Source organism: Xiphophorus couchianus, chromosome 5, assembly GCF_001444195.1.
Source record: "Xiphophorus couchianus chromosome 5, X_couchianus-1.0, whole genome shotgun sequence".
NCBI classification, from domain to species: Eukaryota; Metazoa; Chordata; class Actinopteri; order Cyprinodontiformes; family Poeciliidae; genus Xiphophorus; species Xiphophorus couchianus.
In genome coordinates, this window is record NC_040232.1 from 1894048 (window position 1) to 1914231 (window position 20184).

General features: G+C 41.2%; 1 protein-coding gene across 2 annotated transcripts in view; it reads right to left on the minus strand.

The window, feature by feature from the left end:
* Positions 1-7511: 7511 nt before the first annotated feature.
* LOC114143857 (NACHT, LRR and PYD domains-containing protein 12-like) overlaps positions 7512-20184 on the minus strand; it is a 14963-nt gene continuing 2290 nt past the window's right edge. The window contains exons 2-16 of one of the 2 annotated variants that reach the window (XM_028016217.1): positions 18657-20184; positions 17854-18030; positions 17505-17750; positions 17256-17426; positions 16278-16451; positions 15547-15596; positions 14913-15481; positions 14773-14828; positions 13926-14140; positions 12020-12276; positions 11820-11936; positions 11609-11750; positions 9383-9779; positions 8504-8668; positions 7512-8425 (exon numbers count right to left, since the gene is read on the minus strand). The exon at positions 18657-20184 is cut by the window's right edge and continues 312 nt beyond it. In XM_028016217.1, the coding sequence (XP_027872018.1) occupies positions 9457-9779; positions 11609-11750; positions 11820-11936; positions 12020-12276; positions 13926-14140; positions 14773-14828; positions 14913-15481; positions 15547-15596; positions 16278-16451; positions 17256-17426; positions 17505-17750; positions 17854-18030; positions 18657-20184 (4025 nt within the window). In that variant the 3' untranslated portion in view covers positions 7512-8425; positions 8504-8668; positions 9383-9456. Of the gene's footprint in view, positions 8669-9382; positions 9780-11608; positions 11751-11819; positions 11937-12019; positions 12277-13925; positions 14141-14772; positions 14829-14912; positions 15482-15546; positions 15597-16277; positions 16452-17255; positions 17427-17504; positions 17751-17853; positions 18031-18656 lie in introns of both variants that reach the window. The other variant, XM_028016216.1, reaches the window with a different exon arrangement.

Sequence of the window (20184 nt, forward strand, 5' to 3'; positions counted from 1 at the left end):
GAGTCAACAAGTCTGAAACCATCCACAGCTGCAGTCGTCAGTTTGATCATAATAATAATAATAATAATAATAATAATAATAACAATAATCATAATAATAATAATAATAATATAGTCGTCAGTTTGTTTGAGACATCAGGAGCTGAAAGGCAGAACCAGATCCATCCTGCAGGACGGATCTGGTTCTGCAACGTTTGGGTTCAGGACAATTCATCAGGGAGTTGAAAGAGGAGTGAAGTATAAAACTGAATTTTAAGACGGTTCCTCCTGGATGTGCTCCTGGTCCAGTATCTGTTTCTGTGTCTCAATCTGTTTTCCCACCTGGCAGTCGGTTAACTCAGATCGATCAGATTTAGTTCCTGTTTTTCTCTTTAGCGCCTCACTGAGTCTCTGAACCAAAACTCTTCATCATAAACATGGAAACATGACGTAGGCTCTCACAATAACTGGTTTTATTGTCTTGCATCAAAGCTCACAGCATCATGCTGACAGTTTCTGCTTGCTGTGTGTGGCTGAGCTCTACTTCCTGTTGTAACAAAACTTCTGTTCCTGCAGAAACAAAAACCCTCCAGTCTGCAACAACAATGACTTTATGAAGACTCTCCGTCTGCAGGGCAATAAAAACATAAAATAAAAACATAATTAAAGCTTTTATTGCAACAACAAAAGGCTGGAAAAACTCTGGAAGTAGAAACAAACCATGTGACAAATAACCAGGTTATATGAGGGATGAGATAAAAACAGACCAGATCAACACCAGAAGTCAGAATATGAGTAAAGAAAAAGATAAAGATCTGAACCTGAGCTGCAGAAATCAGCAGCAGATCTATCACATCGAACATCTACGCTTAGAAACTAAACATGAAGAAACAAGAGCAGGAAGACAGGCATGATGTCCTTCAGTTCTGTTTTATAACTGAAAGAGTTTCTCATGTTTTCATTTCACAAAGTCATCATGGATTCTGTTTTCAGTGTCAATAAAGCTCAGAGTTCAGGGTGACCTTTCCTGTGACCTTTCCTGTGACCTTCCCTGTGACCTTTTCTGTGACCTTCCCTGTGACCTTTCCTGTGACCTTCCCTGTGACCTTTCCTGTGACCTTTCCTGTGACCTTCCCTGTGACCTTTCCTGTGACCTTTCCTGTGACCTTCCCTGTGACCTTTCCTGTGACCTTCCCTGTGACCTTCCCTGTGACCTTTCCTGTGACCTTCCCTGTGACCTTCCCTGTGACCTTTCCTCGTCTTCCTTACCAAACCAAGTGAAACTGGACAAGTCGGTTTATTTAACGTGACAGAACCACAAAGAAAATAAAATTCAGTAAAAAACTGATTATTGCTGAAACTGCTAGATTAGAGAAAGATGAAAGAAAAACCATGGAAATAATTTTAAGCATTTTATCACGATAATCTGAGAAATAATAAAAACAGCAGCAGCTGAAATAACCTGTATTTATTAAAATGACTAATATCAGAAATGAAATCATTATTTCCATTCAGAGACTGAATCCTTTCCTGTGCGGGTCGTCATGGGAACGACGTCCCTCAGCATGATGCTGCCTGGAGACAGACTGACAGAGCAGCAGCAGGTCTGAGGTCTGGATTTGACTCCAGATGTTTCTGATCTCTGAGGTTTGATGATCTGGATTGACGGAGGCGTCGCCGTGGAGATCAGCTGATCGTCCAGAACCAGGATCATCATCATCATCACTGCAGACGCTTTCATCACTACTGATGATCGAAACCTTCTGCACACATTTCCTCTCATTTTCTCTCTGGACGTTGAATCCTGATTAACATTGAAATGTCGGTTTCGTACCTTTTGTTCAACATCTGGTTTTATTTTGTAGTTTTAGTCTTTGAGGTATTTCTTAGCATTATAGTTTTAGTTTCACTTCTTAGATCTTTTTCCTGTTTTATTTTGATCATCTCTGTCAGGATCTCGTTTTTTTCTGGATTTATAATTTTGTTCATTTCTTATTTGTATTTTTGCTTAGTTATTCTTCTTTTAGTTCATTCTTGTTTCAGTTCAGTTAATTTCTCTCTCTCTTCCTCAGCCTGTCTCCTGCTCTGCCCTCACAGCTGCGCCTTGTTTTCTAATCATCACGGCTTCATCGTTCAGTTCTGGTCTGCAGAATCTAAACCAGGGACGCCAGACTCCAGTCCTGGAGACCCGCTGTCCGGGAACGTTTAGATGAGCCTCTGCTGCAGCACCTGAACAGAATAATTAGGTCATTAAGGTTCTGGAGAACCGGTCCACACCAGGAGGAGGCGATGAAGCTGTTTCCTTCCAGGGTTTTGTTCCTGTGGCTCATCTGAAACCTGCAGGGCAGCGACTGGAGGCCTGGAGTTTGATACCTATGATCTAAAAGATCCGACCGTCTCTCCTTTATTCATTCCTCTTGGATAGCAGCTTTATTTAAATATGTCAAATATTTAAATATTTAAAAATAAACCACTAAAGTTTTATTTAAATATTTCAGAATATATTTACCGTCAAAGACTAAAAGATGTTAGTTTTGTATATATTGAAAGATTTTGCGGAACAAAAGGCTTCCTGTTCCTGTTTGCTGAAAGCTTCGTTGTTTGATTGGTTTTTTAAAGGTCAGTTCCTCCTTTAACTGAACGTCTGTTGGAGGAAATGAGAAGCAGATCTTTGTTTATTGAGCAGAGCTGGATCCAGACTGGAGACGTTAAAAAGAAGATAAATAAACCATAAAACAGAGAAGTTATTAATAATCATCATATAGAGTCACATGTTGAACTTTAACCAGTTTGGCAGGTTCACAACATTTGCATAAAGGTGATTATGATCAGGGACTTTATTCATGATGAGTTTGTCGGTTATTTAATCTGGAAGCAGCCAGAGGAAAAGATGCAGCAGAAAAACTGAAGTCATCAGATCCCAGCAGCTGGTCAGGATGGAGGAAACCTGAACTGAGCTCAGATGAAGCTTCAGATTTAAATGAATTAATTAATTTTCTGTTGCAGAGCTGCTGATTCTGCTGCTCTAATTTTACTTTCACAGTTTTAGTTTCAGTTCATCACATTTGAAACGCAGCGGTCTGAACTCCAACCAGAGTGTCGGAGCGTCTGGAGCCTCCAGGCCTTCATGTTCACAGGTTCACAGATTGTGGTTTGTCTCTATGATGTCTGAGTTAATATGGTGAAATGAAATTATATCATAATTATTTCACCAGAATGCAGCTGCAGGAAAAGATCTTCAGATCTAAAACACAGAAAAGATTCAGACGGTGAATCTGAAGCTTCTGAATCCATGTTGGTCAGATCAGGAAGTTTCTGTCATATTTTCAATCTACTTAATATTTTATGGTTATATAATTTCTGCTTCCTGTTTCTTCTCATATCCATCCATGTTATTGGGCCATGAGTAAAGTAAAGTAATCGTTCTCTCTGATAGTTTCCACCTCTGTGTTGGTGGTGAGAACCGTCTGCTTGTTTTCCTCAGATGTTTCTGCTTCGTGTTTCGGTGTGAAACCTGAAAGCAGCTCTTCGTCTCTCTGAGGGTCTGAATGATGGGAGGAAACTTTGAGGTCAAACCTGAAACCGGCTCGGCTCAGTCAGGTATTGTTTCCCCCGGCAACGTGAAAAGAGACGTTAGCATGTCGACCACAACCACACAGACCCGGTTCTGTCAGAGAGCTGAAGCTGTTCATCTGTGAGGAAACAACTTTTACTCAGGTGCAGGGCCGCCGCCAGGAATCTGGGCCCCTGACAAAAAGTCAGATTGGGCCCCTGCCAGCTGCTGATACCATGTTACAAAGGCTTGAAACCGTCTTGCTTTCTTTGGTCCAATAATCAATCTCCTCCACCTGCTCCCTAAACTACTATTGCTAGCTAAAGTAATGCAACGCTCCGACCAAAACAGCCAATCAGAACCAGGAGGAGGGTCTTAGTGCTGTCAATCAACCTCATTCACTCACTGCTAAATGTGCTAATGGTGGAGAAACAACTGATCATAACAGGAAAAATGTGTATCTGCTATCGCTGGTAGCTATGCTAACTAGACTGAGCATTTACAACAGGCTGCGCTAGCTACAGCATAGGGATGAGCAGCCACATGAGATTGTGATTGACAGCGCTAAAACCCGCCTCCTGCCTCTGATTGGTTGTTTCTAGATGGGAGAAAGCAGAGGAAATATATTTTTAACAGATTATCTGTCATCCTAAACTGTCACAATATAATGACAGTTTTAACAAACATGTGAAAACATTTTTCTAAAAGTTACAAACTGCAGCTTTAATTTCACTCAGGAGGTTTAGAGCTGCTGCTGACTGACTCATCTGTTAAGCAGTAAAAGGTACAGAGACACTTTAAATATATGAATATCTTGGTAATTTCTTTCCTTAATTCATTAAATGCTAGTGGAAAGGAAGCAAACAGTCTGTAGCTAAGCTAACTATGCTACTCACCTCTCAGAGAAAAACTGGGTTATAAATTGACTCTTGTCTTTTTCCCTCTCTCTATGTGTTTATTTTTTTTTGAAAACCTGACTTTATTCTTTTTCTTAGCAGCATAGTAACACTCACAGTGGTTCTTGTTTTCTATTGGCTGCTGCTGAACATCGTCACCAGGAACCATTTCCTGCAGATCCAGGAGGTTCATTAATTACATTTTTACTGCTAAAACAATCTTCGAAAATACAATATGATTAATTTTGTAATTGACAGGGCCCCAATTTATTTATTTTTTGAACAATAAATAAATAAATAAATTGTGGAGGCCCCCTTATACTTCGCTCCTGTTCTGGTGACAGTCTGGGTTTCACACACAAACTGATGCATGAATAGTTAAACTTCTGTTGTCCTTTAAACTCAAATAAATAATTTTCAATATGTGTATTCCTCATGCCGCTTCTTAGACGTTAGATTAGTCTCTTCTTCCCTCTGGTGGACGGGAGGAGTACTGCAGGCAGCAGCTGCTGACGCCAGATCAGATTTATCATTATGTCCTAAGTGGCTGCAATTAGTAGTAGAGATTTAATGAAGTATAAATGTTTTTCTTTTTAAAGTTATAGTTAATATAATGAAATTAAAACTCTTTAATAAAGTCATGCAGCTGCATTAATCGTCTGTTGGGTGGATTTGATCACCAAGCAGTTTCACGTTTTCAACTTTCCACCCAGTAAGAAACGGATCAGAACCAACTGTTATAAAATAATAATCTGCTGATCTGTTTATGCCTGATATGACGGCTCCACAGTCAGAACTAATATCTGTGATGAAGTGCGGGTGGTGTTGGTGGTGAGGCAGATGCAGCGGACCCAGGTATGATGAATATGGTGATTTTAATGATGAAGCACAGTCCAAACAACAAGCAGCAGGCACATGGAAACACTGACGACAACTAGACTGGACATTGACGAGGACCCGACGAGGAACAAGGAACACAGGTAGAGTTAAATACACGGGAGGGTAATCACAGAGACGAGACACACCTGGGAACAATCAAGGGGAGGACAGGACAACGAAGAGACTTAAGGACACAGAAAACTAAATAAACACAGAAAAACACAGATCCTGACAATATCAGAAAATCTTGTGATATTCTCCGATATCCAACTGTTTTCTTCTTTCCTCTTTGAGCTGAAAAGCAGGAATAATCCTGATTACTGAACAAGGAGCATAAAACTGAATATTATCACAATGTTAAGGTGGAAAGACAAAATCAATGATTTTAGAAAACAAACTTTAATGTGGGAAAGTTTATAATGTTTTTTCAACACCTGATGTCCATAAATCTGCTGAGATGAAGATGAAAACATGTCAGTCAGCTCAGGACAATAATAATAAAATCAGAATAATTTATATCAAAGTCTGAGCATTACTGAGAAAAACAGCTTCATCTGAGCCTCTTCAGACCAGATCAGCAGGTTAAGTGTCAGAACAAGTAGAAAAACGTTGAACAAGTTTGATTTGTTGGGAAGGAGAGAAACAGAAAACATTTTCACAACTTGAACTGTAAGTTGATTATAGACTATAAAGTCCTGAAGTGATTAAACAGTTGAAGCAAAACAAACCTTTTCAGTGCAAACTGAGCATCTGCATGTTGTAGCATGAGATTAATCTGTTAAAACAATTATATCAAATCCATAGCAGAGCTTCTGTCTAAAGCACGTGGCGACTGTGAGTTTAGATTCTTAGAGTTTGACAGAGAAAAACATCCATGAGATTCTGATTTTACTAGACAGCAAATCTGCAGAAAACTGGAATATTTCCTAAAGACCAAGTCTTCATAAATCTGTTAATGAAACAAAATAATTAATCAGGTTTAATAATATCTGCATGAAATCAGACACTGCTGTACAGATCAAAGTAAAAAATTCTCCAAACTTCTTTATTTTCTCTGCCACAGAAAATGCAAAGCCTGCAGAACGAAAATATTTTAGTCATACAAACATTCATCCATAGAGCTGAACCAGATATTTTTACACTGAATGAAAAATCACATTTATTTCTTTGTCAGTTAGAGTCACCAGAATTATTTCTATTTGCTGAAAGAAAAAATTCATGGAGAGAAGATTTTGGAGACATTTTTATAGTTTGTAGATCATCTCAATCTGACAGCTTTTCAAACGTTCCCACAACTGAGAGCAGGACTTTGTGGTGGCCACAACAAAACACTGACTGTATTGTCAGTGTGACCTCTGACACTTTGTGACCTCAGTGGATGAACGTTCAGGGTTATCGTCCATGAGTCTCTGCCCAAACTTTTACTTCTTTAGCTGGTTCTTACATTTTTCCACATTGTTAGGTAAATTGTATATATTATTATCAAATATTTGTTGTTTCATGTGCCTTTATAATGTTCTTGTCTTATATACCTTTATTTGTTTCATCTTAGCATAAAGAAAGTTTCTGTGTTGTTGAATTACTTTGATTCCTTTCTCAGAAAGCCTCTCTGAGGAAGAGCAGAGAAACTGTTTTCAACAGGTTATCGCTCAGCAGAAACCTCTGCATCCTGACCTGTTAGATATAAAACCGTTGCCATGAAGACGTACAACTTGCTCTGTGTTATCCTGTGTCTGGAACAGAATAATCTAGTGTGTAGATACAGTGTGTTTTAGTGACTAGCATTTGCGTTGCAATCATGTGACTGAAGTGTTTTCCCCGCCCCTGTGAGACGCTCTCTGTAACAGGGATCCTAACAGCAATAAAAAGGGAGAACGGACACATATGTTTTCAGAACGAAGAGATGTGAGGCTGAAAACATCTCTGGCTGTTCTCGCGAGTACAAAAGAATCTAACTCTCTTGTCTTTCTTGTGTTTGTTTAATCTCTCAATAGGTGTTTAAACCTGACACACATGAAGTTCTTTCCTCATCAGACAGTTTATTTTATGAAGAGCAGCAGCTTCTCCTGAAGTAAAACAGTCCCACAGCATGATGCTGCCACCGTTAAGATGGTTCAACCATCAACACCTGTTGCACTGTGGATAATGACTCTGCTTCACCAGCTGGTGAAGCTGATTATTATGGGTTGATTATTATTCAACCCATAATAATCAATTTATGTCATTTTCAGTTTCCAGATAATTTTTAGTTTTATTTTCTAAGATTAAAGACACAACTGTAATTCTTCCACTGAATCTGCACCATGAAATAAATCATCTAAATGGAAAGTAAACAGGATCAGTTCTTAATGTTACAGAACCAAGACATCTTTTAAGGTTCTTAATAATATATCTTATGGCTTTTAAAAAAAAAAAAAAAGACCTCAGATACTTTACAGGAATCAAATTCTAGAACATTTCAGGAAAAAACACTGAACATAAAAAATATCTGGTCGGTTTAAAACTGACAGTTCAGGTTGATCATTTCCAGCTCCTGTTTCTGATCGTGACCAGCAGGGGGCGTCTTTTTAAACAAGATGCACCAGAACACAGAATAGTCCACAATATTTTATTTAAACAATTTCATTAAAACATTTCTTTTTAAAAGCATGGCTCAGGCCTACTACTGTCCCTGGAGAGGAAAACGGATCATGTGAAATAAAAGGACAATTTGAATTATTCCAAAAAAATAAATGGACAAACAAAACATGTAATGTAAAGAAAACAAATTAGTAAATCAAAACAAAAGAAAGCAAAGTCATTAGTAATTTCAATAATAAGCAAAACTGTAAAAGGAAAAAACACAAACACTTTAAACGGTGGAACAAATCGTCGTTGTCCAATTTCAATGGGCCAGAGGAGTCGGTCCCGCTCGCTCAGCCGGTCCAATCAGCAACAGGTTTCCTTCAGAGCGGCCCAAACAAACACCAGCAAGACAAGACAGCAGAGCGTCCAAGCGCTGCAACTCCAAGACAATCCCAGGAATAGCAGCACAGCCGACCAGGGAGAGAGAGGATCAGCAGGCTGGATGGAAGCAGCAACAACCTCCAGCTGCAGCCGCTAACGCCAGCAGAGCAACGCTGCAGAAACGCACTGCAGGTATAGATGGTACCAGAACCCAACCACAATCCCAGCCAGATGGTACAAATGACACTTACGATTCAGATGAGCGGATCAAGCACATCAGCCACTTGGGCAGCCGACATGTAGTGAAACAAAGACACACACCTGGCAGCGGCCTGCTCAGCTATAAAGCTATCTGCCCCGCCCACCAATCAACTGCACCTGGTGCACATAGTTGGGAGGGTGGAACACCATCCCACCATATCATCAAAATATTTTATATGAGATTATGGCGGTTCATCATAGGATCTGTGAACAAAATAAAAATGTTGTATTATTCTGGACTCCTGCTCATGTAGGTATTATGGGGAATGAAAGAGCAGACAAGCTGGCGAAGGAGACAATTAAACAAGATGATATTGTTATGCAAATAAAGTTATCTAAATCTGAAGGCAAAAGTATAATTTGGAAAGAATGCAAGAAGATATGGGAAGATAGGTGGGTAAATGAAATTAAAGGAAGACATTTATTTAGAATACAAAATACAGTCGATGTAGAAAGGATCAGAGGATTAAACAGGAGGGAAGAGATAATTATAAATAGAATACGAACTGGGCATAGTTTCCTAAACGGAACTCTTTTTAAGATGAGGAAACACCTTACGGGTTTATGTAGATGGTGTGATGAAGTAGAAACAGTGGAACATGTTTTGATTAAATGTAGGAAATACGAAAGTCACAGAAGATTATTAAAAACAGAACTAGGTGTTAGTAGGGAATTGAAATTTGACAAGGTGATCGATCAGCTGAATAATATTGAGGGGAAAAAGAAGATTTTTCGTTTTTTAAAAGACACTGGGATTTTTAAGAGTCTTTGAGGAGTAGGTAGTAGGAGTCAATAGAGGGCAGTAGTGCAACATAATTGGATGCAAGCTGCCGTTAAAATCTAAAGAAGAAGAAGAAGAACCATCCCACCACATGATCTTTCTGTATAGCTGAGTTCTGCAGATCTCTGTCTGGTTCTGTCCGGTTCTGTCTGGTTCTGTCCGTCACAGTAAGCCCAGTTCGCTGCTCAGATACGGGTCGTTGGAGCAGAGGGCAGAGGTCATTCTGGAGCTGGCCTCTGCTCCTTTCTTCCTCACCGAGTCAATCAGCTCTCGGGCTTTTTCTGCTCTGGGTTTGGTTCTGATCTGGTCCGCTTCAGCATCTGATATCACCCTGCAGTGCTGCAGCTCGTCCAGCAGCTTGTCCAGAACCGGGTTGGACACGTGATCGATGAAGTCCGGTCGGACGCTTCTCAGCTTCTCCTCCGCTGACAAACTTTCCCCGAGCCGCAGTCGCCTTTGGTCTGCTGGATCAGGAGAGGCTGGAGCTGCAGACAGAAACGAGACGACAGGAAGCAGAATCATCCAGAATCATCCAGAAATATTCAGAATCATCCAGAATCATCCAGAAATATTCAGAATCATCCAGAAATATTCAGAAATATTCAGAATAATCCAGAAACATCCAGAAATATTCAGAATCATCCAGAATCATCCAGAAATATTCAGAATCATCCAGAAATATTCAGAAATATTCAGAATAATCCAGAAACATCCAGAAATATTCAGAATCATCCAGAATCATCCAGAAATATTCAGAATCATCCAGAAATATTCAGAAATATTCAGAATAATCCAGAAACATCCAGAAATATTCAGAATCATCCAGAAACATCCAGAAATATTCAGAATCATCCAGAATCATCCAGAAATATTCAGAATCATCCAGAAATATTCAGAAATATTCAGAATCATCCAGAAATATTCAGAAATATTCAGAATCATCCAGAATCATCCAGAAATATTCAGAATCATCCAGAAATATTCAGAAATATTCAGAATCATCCAGAAATATCCAGAAATATTCAGAATCATCCAGAATCATCCAGAAATATTCAGAATCATCCAGAAATATTCAGAAATATTCAGAATCATCCAGAAATATTCAGAATCATCCAGAAATATTCAGAATCATCCAGAAATATTCAGAATCATCCAGAAACATCCAGAAATATTCAGAATCATCCAGAAACATCCAGAAATATTCAGAATCATCCAGAATCATCCAGAAATATTCAGAATCATCCAGAATCATCCAGAAATATTCAGAATCATCCAGAAATATCCAGAAATATTCAGAATCATCCAGAAATATTCAGAAATATTCAGAATAATCCAGAAACATCCAGAAATATTCAGAATCATCCAGAATCATCCAGAAATATTCAGAATCATCCAGAATCATCCAGAAATATTCAGAATCATCCAACTCTGACTTTCCACTGGAATATTACAAATATAACTTCATCTCCAAACATCAGAATGTGATGAAATATTCTGAGTTTTCTGTCCCTCAGTTCAGAAAGTAAAACTTATCTATTACGTAGATCTATTACACACAGAGTGAATTCTTTCCCATCTTTATTTCTTGTGATGTTGTTGATTGCAGAGAATGAAAATGCCAAATGAAATGTCTCAGGACATAAGAATATTACATCAGATCAATAAAATATGATACTTTTAACAGAAATGTCAGCTGGGAACATTTCTCTGGTCTGGGCTCCTTTTACTTCCTGCATCAGTGCAGCATGGCATGGAGAGCAGCCTCAGGTTCTGCTCAGGTTCTGGAAACCCAGTCTGCTCTGACAGGACCTTCAGCTCATTTTCTCCTAATTCTCCACAGATCCTCCATCAGGTTCTGGTCAGGAGAGTTTTCTGACCAATCAAAATAAAATACTCCTCAGAATAAAAATACAGTTTTCTTTTTTAAAAGCATTTCTAACAGACTTTCACTGTGGATTCAATCATATTTATTCATGATGCTGCTTAGTTAAAAACATTCATTGTTAGAATTCAAAGATTCAGGATAAATCACGTGATTACCCTGCAGAGCCAGGTGAAGTCCAGCAGGGGGCAGACTTTCTATAGAAAACAGCTGAATGTTGAAACCAAACAGCTTCAGTTGGGTTTTCTTTTTACTGCTTCTCAGTTCATATCAAGATTTCTTTTTTCCTAAGTATCACTTGATTAATTAGTACCAACACACAATTAATATACATTAAACTGAGTAATTACAACAAATCCTGATTCTTTTCTCCGTTTAGCTGAAGCTGACAGCATGAAGCCTCTCCATTAAACTAGCAGACGGTTGGTGTACCTGGCAGGTGCAGGGCGTAGTACCAGACGTTTTCCTCTTCCGGACTCTGGACCTTCACAGTCACGTCCTCCGCTCTCGTCGACAGCGTGATCTCAAACGTGGCGTGGTAATTTGGCCCGTAGTTCTCAAAGAACTGAGCTGTCTGCAAGAAGACGGGAGTCTGAGTGTATTTTAGCTCCCAGTGGAACCGGATGGCGGGTCTGAAACTGACTTTGGGTTGGATGGTGAGGCCCGCCGGGTCGCTGTGGAGGCGGTAGGTTTTCCCTTTGTGGAAGGAGCAGAAGGATGGAGCCTGGATGAACTTAGAGCCGCTGTGCTGCTCTTTCACCTTCAAATCAGAACCACGTGTTAGTTTTAAAAGAAACAACCTGGATCAGTTTTATCCTTTAAAATATCGGGTTAAAGATTCACATCCTGCAGAGGAACGTTGCTGGGCAGCAGAATCACACTGAGGATGCTGAGAGGTCGCTGCAGCTGCCTCAGGAACAGCAGAACTTGGCCCCGAATCGGCTTGGTCAGGAACTTCTTGATCCGGTCCAACATGACGCCGAAGCCAGAAAGGTGTGAGACGCTCAGCACCACGTGGGTTTCTGTGACCCGAAGTGGCGGAAGGACGATCATCCCATCATCAGTGATGTGGCCGACAGAGAGGCAGTCAGGCAGCTGGGCTGTGGGGTGACAGAAACAGAGGTCCATTAGAGAGGAACCAGGGAACCGGAGGAACCAGAGGAACCAGAGAAACCAGAGGAACCAGAGGAACCAATGGAACCAGGGAATCAGAGGAAAAAGAGGAACAAGAGGAACCAGGGAACCGGAGGAACAAGAGGAACCGGAGGAACCAAAGGAACCAATGGAACCAGAGGAACCAGAGGAACCAGAGGAACCAGAGGAACCAATGGAACCAGGGAATCAGAGGAAAAAGAGGAACAAGAGGAACCAGGGAACCGGAGGAACCAGAGGAACCAAAGGAACCAATGGAACCAGAGGAACCAGGGAACCGGAGGAACAAGAGGAACCGGAGGAACCAAAGGAACCAATGGAACCAGGGAACCAGAGGAACCAGAGGAACCAAAGGAACCGGAGGAACCAGAGGAACCAGAGGAACAAGAGGAACAAGAGGAACCAGAGGAACCAAAGGAACCAATGGAACCAGGGAACCAGAGGAACCAAAGGAACCGGAGGAACCAGAGGAACCAGGGAACCGGAGGAACCAGAGGAACCAAAGGAACCAATGGAACCAGAGGAACCAGGGAACCGGAGAAACCAGAGGAACAACAGGAGCCAGAGGAACAAGAGGAACCGGAGAAACCAGAGGAACCAAAGGAACCAATGGAACCAGAGGAACCACGGAACCAGAGGAACCAATTGAACCAGAGGAACCAATGGAACCAGAGGAACCAGAGGAACCAAAGGAACCAATTGAACCAGAGGAACCAAAGGAACCAGAGGAACAACAGGAACCAAAGGAACCAGAGGAACAAGAGGAACCAAAGGAACCAATGGAACCAAAGGAACCGGAGGAACCAAAGGAACCAGAGGAACCGGAGAAACCAGAGGAACCAAAGGAACCAGAGGAACCAGAGGAACCAAAGGAACCAGAGGAACCGGAGGAACCAGAGGAACCAAAGGAACCAGAGGAACCAGAGGAACCAAAGGAACCAGAGGAACCGGAGGAACCAGAGGAACCAGAGGAACCAAAGGAACTAGAGGAACCAGAGGAACCAAAGGAACCAGAGGAACCGGAGGAACGAGAGGAACCAAAGGAACCAGAGGAACAAGAGGAACCAAAGGAACCAATGGAACCAAAGGAACCAATGGAACCAAAGGAACCAAAGGAACCAGAGGAACCGGAGAAACCAGAGGAACCAAAGGAACCAGAGGAACCAGAGGAACCAAAGGAACCAGAGGAACCGGAGGAACCAGAGGAACCAAAGGAACCAGAGGAACCAGAGGAACCAAAGGAACCAGAGGAACCGGAGGAACCAGAGGAACCAAAGGAACCAGAGGAACCGGAGGAACCGGAGGAACCAGAGGAACCAAAGGAACCAGAGGAACCAGAGGAACCAAAGGAACCAGAGGAACCGGAGGAACCAGAGGAACCAAAGGAACCAGAGGAACCAGAGGAACCAAAGGAACCAGAGGAACCGGAGGAACGAGAGGAACCAAAGGAACCAGAGGAACCGGAGGAACCAGAGGAACCAAAGGAACCAGAGGAACCGGAGGAACCAGAGGAACCAGGGAACCAGAGGAACCAAAGGAACCAGAGGAACCAGAGGAACCGGAGGAACCAAAGGAACCAGAGGAACCAGAGGTTTACCTGCTGCAGGCTGGCAGTGCGGCAGCTGCAGCTCTGTGATGCAGCCCTGAGGACATTCGATGCTGAACAAAGGTCCGCCTGGCAGCTTGTTCGCCGTCTGCAGCAGCTTCTCATCCCAGATTTGAGTCTTGTACGTCAGCTCCGCCTCCCGGGTCACTCCGAACACCAGACCAGTCAGAGAACACCGGAACAGACCTGAACCAGGAAACTGGAAGCTGAAAGAGACCCATCATCCATCCATCATCTCCAAGAAAAAGAACATTGTCTGATGTTTCCTCCATATCTCGAAGCCTCCGCCTAGATTCAGCGTCAACATTAAGGGAAGAAATGTTAGATTAAGATGATTAATTTTCCTTACATGATTATTTCTCCTACTGAATTAAATGGTTTCTGATCTGGTAACTAATCACAGAAGCATATAACATTTTGAGGAGTTGTGGACTTTTACTTATTGTGTCTCTGTAATCTCATGTCCTTCAAACGCAGCATCCATCGACAGAAATCCCCTCCCACCCCACAGCTATGAACTCATTTAGTAAAATCTACACACTTGCACCAACTTCAGTTCGGTTGCTGGTTCCAGACATGCATGTTAAATCTAACATGTCTGAAGGTTTGACAGACATGCATGTCAAACCAAGAAACCGTCTCTTTAGTTTGGAGGTAAAATCCCATTTATGGGAGCTAAAAAAGAACAAATACATTATTTATATCCTTGGACTCCTTTTGGCTGGATCATAACATCGGCTGCTGCTAAAGTCCTTAAAATGAGCTTCTGGTCAAAAACTATTTTGATTACCAAATTTGATTGAAGATCTAAGAAAACCTTATGAAGTGCTTGTCTCACCTGTAAGAGACACCGACCCTCTCTCTGCTCACCTCAGGTGTGAAGCCCAAGGGAACCTTGAACACAAGAAGGTCAAAGTGAAGAAACTTCTCAGAGCTGCTCAGCCGTAGTTCAGGTTCAATAACACGAGATTCACTCACATGGTCTGGTTCCAGTTTCTCAACAGTCAGCAGAGTCAAAGAAAAGGCCTGAACGGTGAATGCTGGGTAAACAGGCTCAGTAAAAGTTGAGTGGAAGGTGTGAAGCAGAGTTCTTGTGTCACCAGACAGCCAGTAAAAACACAGAATACCAGCTGGCCAGTCCAGAAACAGTCCAACTCTCATGGGTCGGGGTCGGGCCACGAATTCTTGATCATCAATAAATGTGATTGGAACGTAGACTTCCTGATGCCCGTGGCGAAACGTAAAACCATGCAGTAAATAGTTATGTAACATCCAGGTCTTATCGCTCCAGTCCATCTGAAAGTCGCATCCTTTCCTCTGAACCTCCTTAAAAGCCACTCCCATGTTTTGGACTGATGTCGCCTCCACCTCCCAGTAACGGCGTCCAGTCAGAGCTTCTCTGCACATCACCTGACCCTCATATTTAAACCTTTCTGGGTGATCAGGATACTTCTGCTTTTCCTGCATCAAACTAACTGTTCTGTTGCACTCAGACAGGATGAGGTATTCATTGGCAGTATTGATGTCAAAGGTCAAATCACAGGCGTCTGAAAAATAAATAACCAGTTGCAGTGACAAACAGCAACATTTTATTAAGCACAACAAGCCTTACATTTGTTCAGGAGCTGTGGGTTGGTCCAATAATCTTCATCATGGTCCACACTGAGAAGACAGGAGCAGCAGGAAAAACTCTAAAGAGGAATTTCTGAATGATATTTTATTGTAAAATGTTAGAGTTACTCCAGACGGCGCATGTCTGCATGCGATTAGTGAAGAAGCTGTCGCTTTATGTTGGAGCTAAGTGGTCTGAAGTCATTATTATGTTTTAGCCACATGGAGATGGACAGTAGGATGCTGGCCGACACGAACTGCTGCAGCTGTACTTCTCCTTTAGCTTCGTCTTATGTAGCATTTTAGGAGAAACAGAGTCTAGTGAGCAACCAGACCCCATTAAACTATATTAATAGTGGGATAAACTGCACTGAGCGTTTAAAAAATGAACCATCGATGTAGTGTGACCTTCACTCTTTGTTTTGGTTGAATTCTAGATATTTCTGCAACAGTTTATAGTATATTGTTCCATTCATGATGCCACAAACTCTATCAGTATTTATGTATAAGAGCAGATTGTTTATTTAAACAATCATCACTGATGCCCAGGATGTTGGACCAAATAAAAAGATTTCTTCAGGGTACTTTACTTCTTTTGTCAATGAGTGAAATGGAAGATTGTATTTCAGAGGTAAATAGAAAATAGGATTATTCCACAGAAAATGTAAAACTCTAATAAACATTTCTGTTAAAGCAAATACATCATTAGTGCAAAGGCTACAGAGGACTAACTTGAGTTTTTCCAGTCTGCATTTTGGGTCCTCCAGTCTCTCAAGGAGCATCTTGACTCCAAGCTGACCCGGGTGGTTATAGCTAACGTCCAGCTCTATTAGATGGACAGGGTTGGACTTCAGAGCCGAGGCCAAAGAGGCACATCCTTCCTGTGAGATCCCACAGCATGACAATCTGCAGAGGAAAAGATCCCAAACACAAAACCAGATTAAATCTCTCACCAGCTACATCTGAGAAACTCTGAGGAAATGACGGGCAATAAAATTTCCTTCCTGCCAGAACCTGAGACTGCTTTAGCATCTCCTCTTGGTGAAATTCCCAAAACCCCTTCTGAAGAAAGATAAAACAATATATGGCAAATTATAGTGCAATACATTAAGCAATGAATTCCCATATATGAGATTTATATTTTTATATGTTCTAATATATTGAAATTTAAACATAGACCATGTATGTTAATAAAGATAAATATGGGCTCTATATTTTTACAAGTAATTTATATGTTACAACATATTGCAATGCATAGTGCAGTAAGTTTTTTATATATATGACAAAATGTAATAACTGATTAACATAATAATTAGAACGCCCTTGAAGTCTCCCACCCCTTTGTGATACCGCCCTGGGCAACTGCCCATATCGCCTTATCATAAACCACCACTCTATTGTGCATGTGTTCAAAAAATGTTGAGAAAAAAAAAGCTTTATTGTCTTAAACCAAACATGTCTGAAGATTCTCAGTTTTCCAGGTTTTATATTGAGGAAAACCTTTTTGTTGGGTTTCTTTGAATCTATCGAAAACTGAACCTCCAGGTTTGCCTTTCCTAAATGTCTCTGCAAACATCATCGGAGCAACAACCACAGCTCCGGTGTGATCAACTAATCTTCCATGTCATGACAACCTGAGCCATGGGGAATTATACCACAAAGATATAATGCATGACTAATGTTCTTTGTGATGTGTAGAGGAATCATCACCTGAGAAACTCCAGCTGACAGTCTGAATCGCCCAGACCAACAGAGAGGAGCTGCACTCCCAAATCCTGGATCTGGTTGCAACTCAAATCGAGTTTTCTCAGCTGGCTGTTGGAGCTCAGAGCTGAGGCAAACACCTGACAGCATCCACTTCTCAAATTACAGCTCTTCATTCTGCAATCAGAGGAAATATGTGAGCATAATGTTAACAAGAGATGAATACATGAATACAATGATCTTCAGTTTATTTACCCAAATTCCTTCAGTTTGCAAAGAGGCCCAATCAATCCGGTAGAAATCCGAGTCAACGGAGTCGCTTCGTCAATAAAATCTTCATATTTTTCCTTCTTCTCATGTTCTAAAATATTCCCAGAGTAATTCTTAACATAACTGTAAGTACAGTTTGTCAAGTCCAATGTTGTCAAGTTGGATTGTTTGACTTGAAGCACGGTGGCAAGTTGGCGACACCTCATGGAGTCCAGAGGGAAACCAGACAATCTGTGAAAAAACCAACCCTGTAAGTAAACAGCAGGTTCAGTGCTGAAGCAATACTAAATTAATTCATTAGCTCAAATCAGACTAAACAGTTTATAGGACTGACCTGAGGGTCTGCAGTTTACACACAGGCCTTTCCAGCACAACGAAGAGTTCAAAAGGAAGAGCCGTCTGTACGGTATGAGAACCATGCAGACACAGTTCTTGTAAGTTTGAATCTTCTGACTGAAGGATGGACAGCAGTATGTGGAGGTTAAAGTCTAGCACATGTCTACTCTTCAGTCTGTGGGATTTATACACAACAAGTGGAGTTAATATGACGCATAAAACTCATCACCAAAAGCAGTCCTTATGAACGAGAGTTTATATCCACGTTTAGTGAAATGACAGAGTCAGAGCGATATATCATGCTCCGTGTTGTCAGCTAAAATCTGAGGTTTTAGTTTTGGATGCAAATAGAGAACAGGTCTGGCAACCAAGGAAGACATTATCATTATTCATTAGGCTAGAAAATAAAACAATGATATAAATATTTAAAAAACATTCAGTAAACCCTTCCATCATGTTGGGACCCCTTGCTTTGCTTTTACCGTCTTTTATATCTACATTTAGAATATTAGCAAAACGTTTTTGAAATAGATGCAGGATATTGATGAACAAACTGGAATGGTCTGTGTTTTTTGTACCCAAAAAAGTCTGTTAGTATCTTTTTTTGCTCATATTTTTGAGTTTTCATCGTAGATATTTGTTTGATATCAGCCGATGTTTGTATTGACTGGAGGGATTTATCTGCAGCTTAGTGGTTTTTGATAGTGATTGTGGAATCAGATAAATTTAAGAAATTGCAACATTAATTCTACTTACGCTTGTTTTCATGTCCTTTGAATGAATCTATCTGTTGGTACTCACACAGCCTTCTTGCAGTTCCCTACTAGCTGAAGAAGCTTCTCAGTCCCAGAATCCAATATACAGCATCTGGTCAGATCGAGCTCTTCAATCACTTCACCAGACATCTGCAGCAGCGTTGACAGCACTGAGCAGTCAATGGTTGAGAGTCTCACTCCTAATTTCAGATACTTCCCAATGTCATCCTGAAATTCTCTTTCTTGGAGCTCAAACTTGCAGAGGAAAAGATTAATGCACCTCTCTGTTGGGATGTTATCAGCATGAAAACTCCTTATGTAGGCTTTTAAACTGTCAGTAGTGTCTGAGCTGCTCTCTGTCTGGGGAAGCAAAATTTGAATCATTTCTTGATTTGGCCTCAGTGAGAGTCCAAGGAAGAAACAGAGAAACAGGTCTAACTGATCCTTCTCACTCTGCACAGCTTTATCTACAACCTTTTTCTGCAGCTCCAGGAAACTCATATCTGTAGGGTCAACTCCCAGGAATGACCTCAGAGGACCGAGGTCGTTCGTCTTGCAGCAGTGGAAAACGTAAACAGCAGCTAGAAACTCCTGAAAGCTCAAATGCACAAAACTGAACATCTTCTTTTGGTACAAACCAAATTCTTGCTTCAGGATTTCTGAGCAAAGCCCACAAAACAAAGAAGCGTCATCAGCATCAATGCCACAGTCTGTCAGGTCTTCCTCATAGAAGATGATGTTTCCTTTATGAAGCTGCTCAAAGGCCAGTCTGGATAGGTTTAACAGGAAACCAGTGTTCTGAAGATTTGATATTCTCTTTCGGGATTCTTTCTTGGAACTCTTTGACTCATATTTCTGTGTTGTTCTTTTGGTTTGGATCAGGACATAATAGATGTACAACTCAGTCATTGTTGTGATTCTTCGGTCACTCCATCCCTTCTTAAATACCTCAGCAATAACCCAACAAAACACAGGTATATGTCCCATTAAATGGAAGCTTATCATCCCTCTGAGACCTGACAGCAGTTCTTCAGCCTTCTGGACAGAACTCAGTCTCTTTCGGAAGTACTTGTTCTTTTCTTGGTCGGTGAATCCCTGCACTTCTGTCACCTGGTCAATGTATTTCGAGGGAATCTGGGAGGCTGCAGCAGGTCTGGATGTAATCCACAGCAAAGCATCAGGCAGCAGATTGCCTCTGATCAGGTTGATGAGCAACACATCAACCGTAGTTTTCTGATTTATATCAGTCACACTCATGGCTTCTTTAAAGTCCAGTGGATATCGATTTTCATCCAGGCCATCAAGGATGAACAGGATTTTCTCGTTAATTAGCCGTTTTGCATCTTTGAGTGGTTTGAGCTCAGGGTAGAAGTAAAGGAGGAGCTCCAGCAGACTGTGTTCCCCATCTTTAATCATGTTCAGCTCTCTGAAAGGGAGGACGAAGATTAAATCAATGTGCTGATTGGATTTGCCTTCTGCCCAGTTTAGAGAAAAGTTTTGGACGGCAAACGTTTTCCCGATACCAGCAATGCCTTTTGTCATCACTCTTTGGATGGATTTACAATGTGTTGATT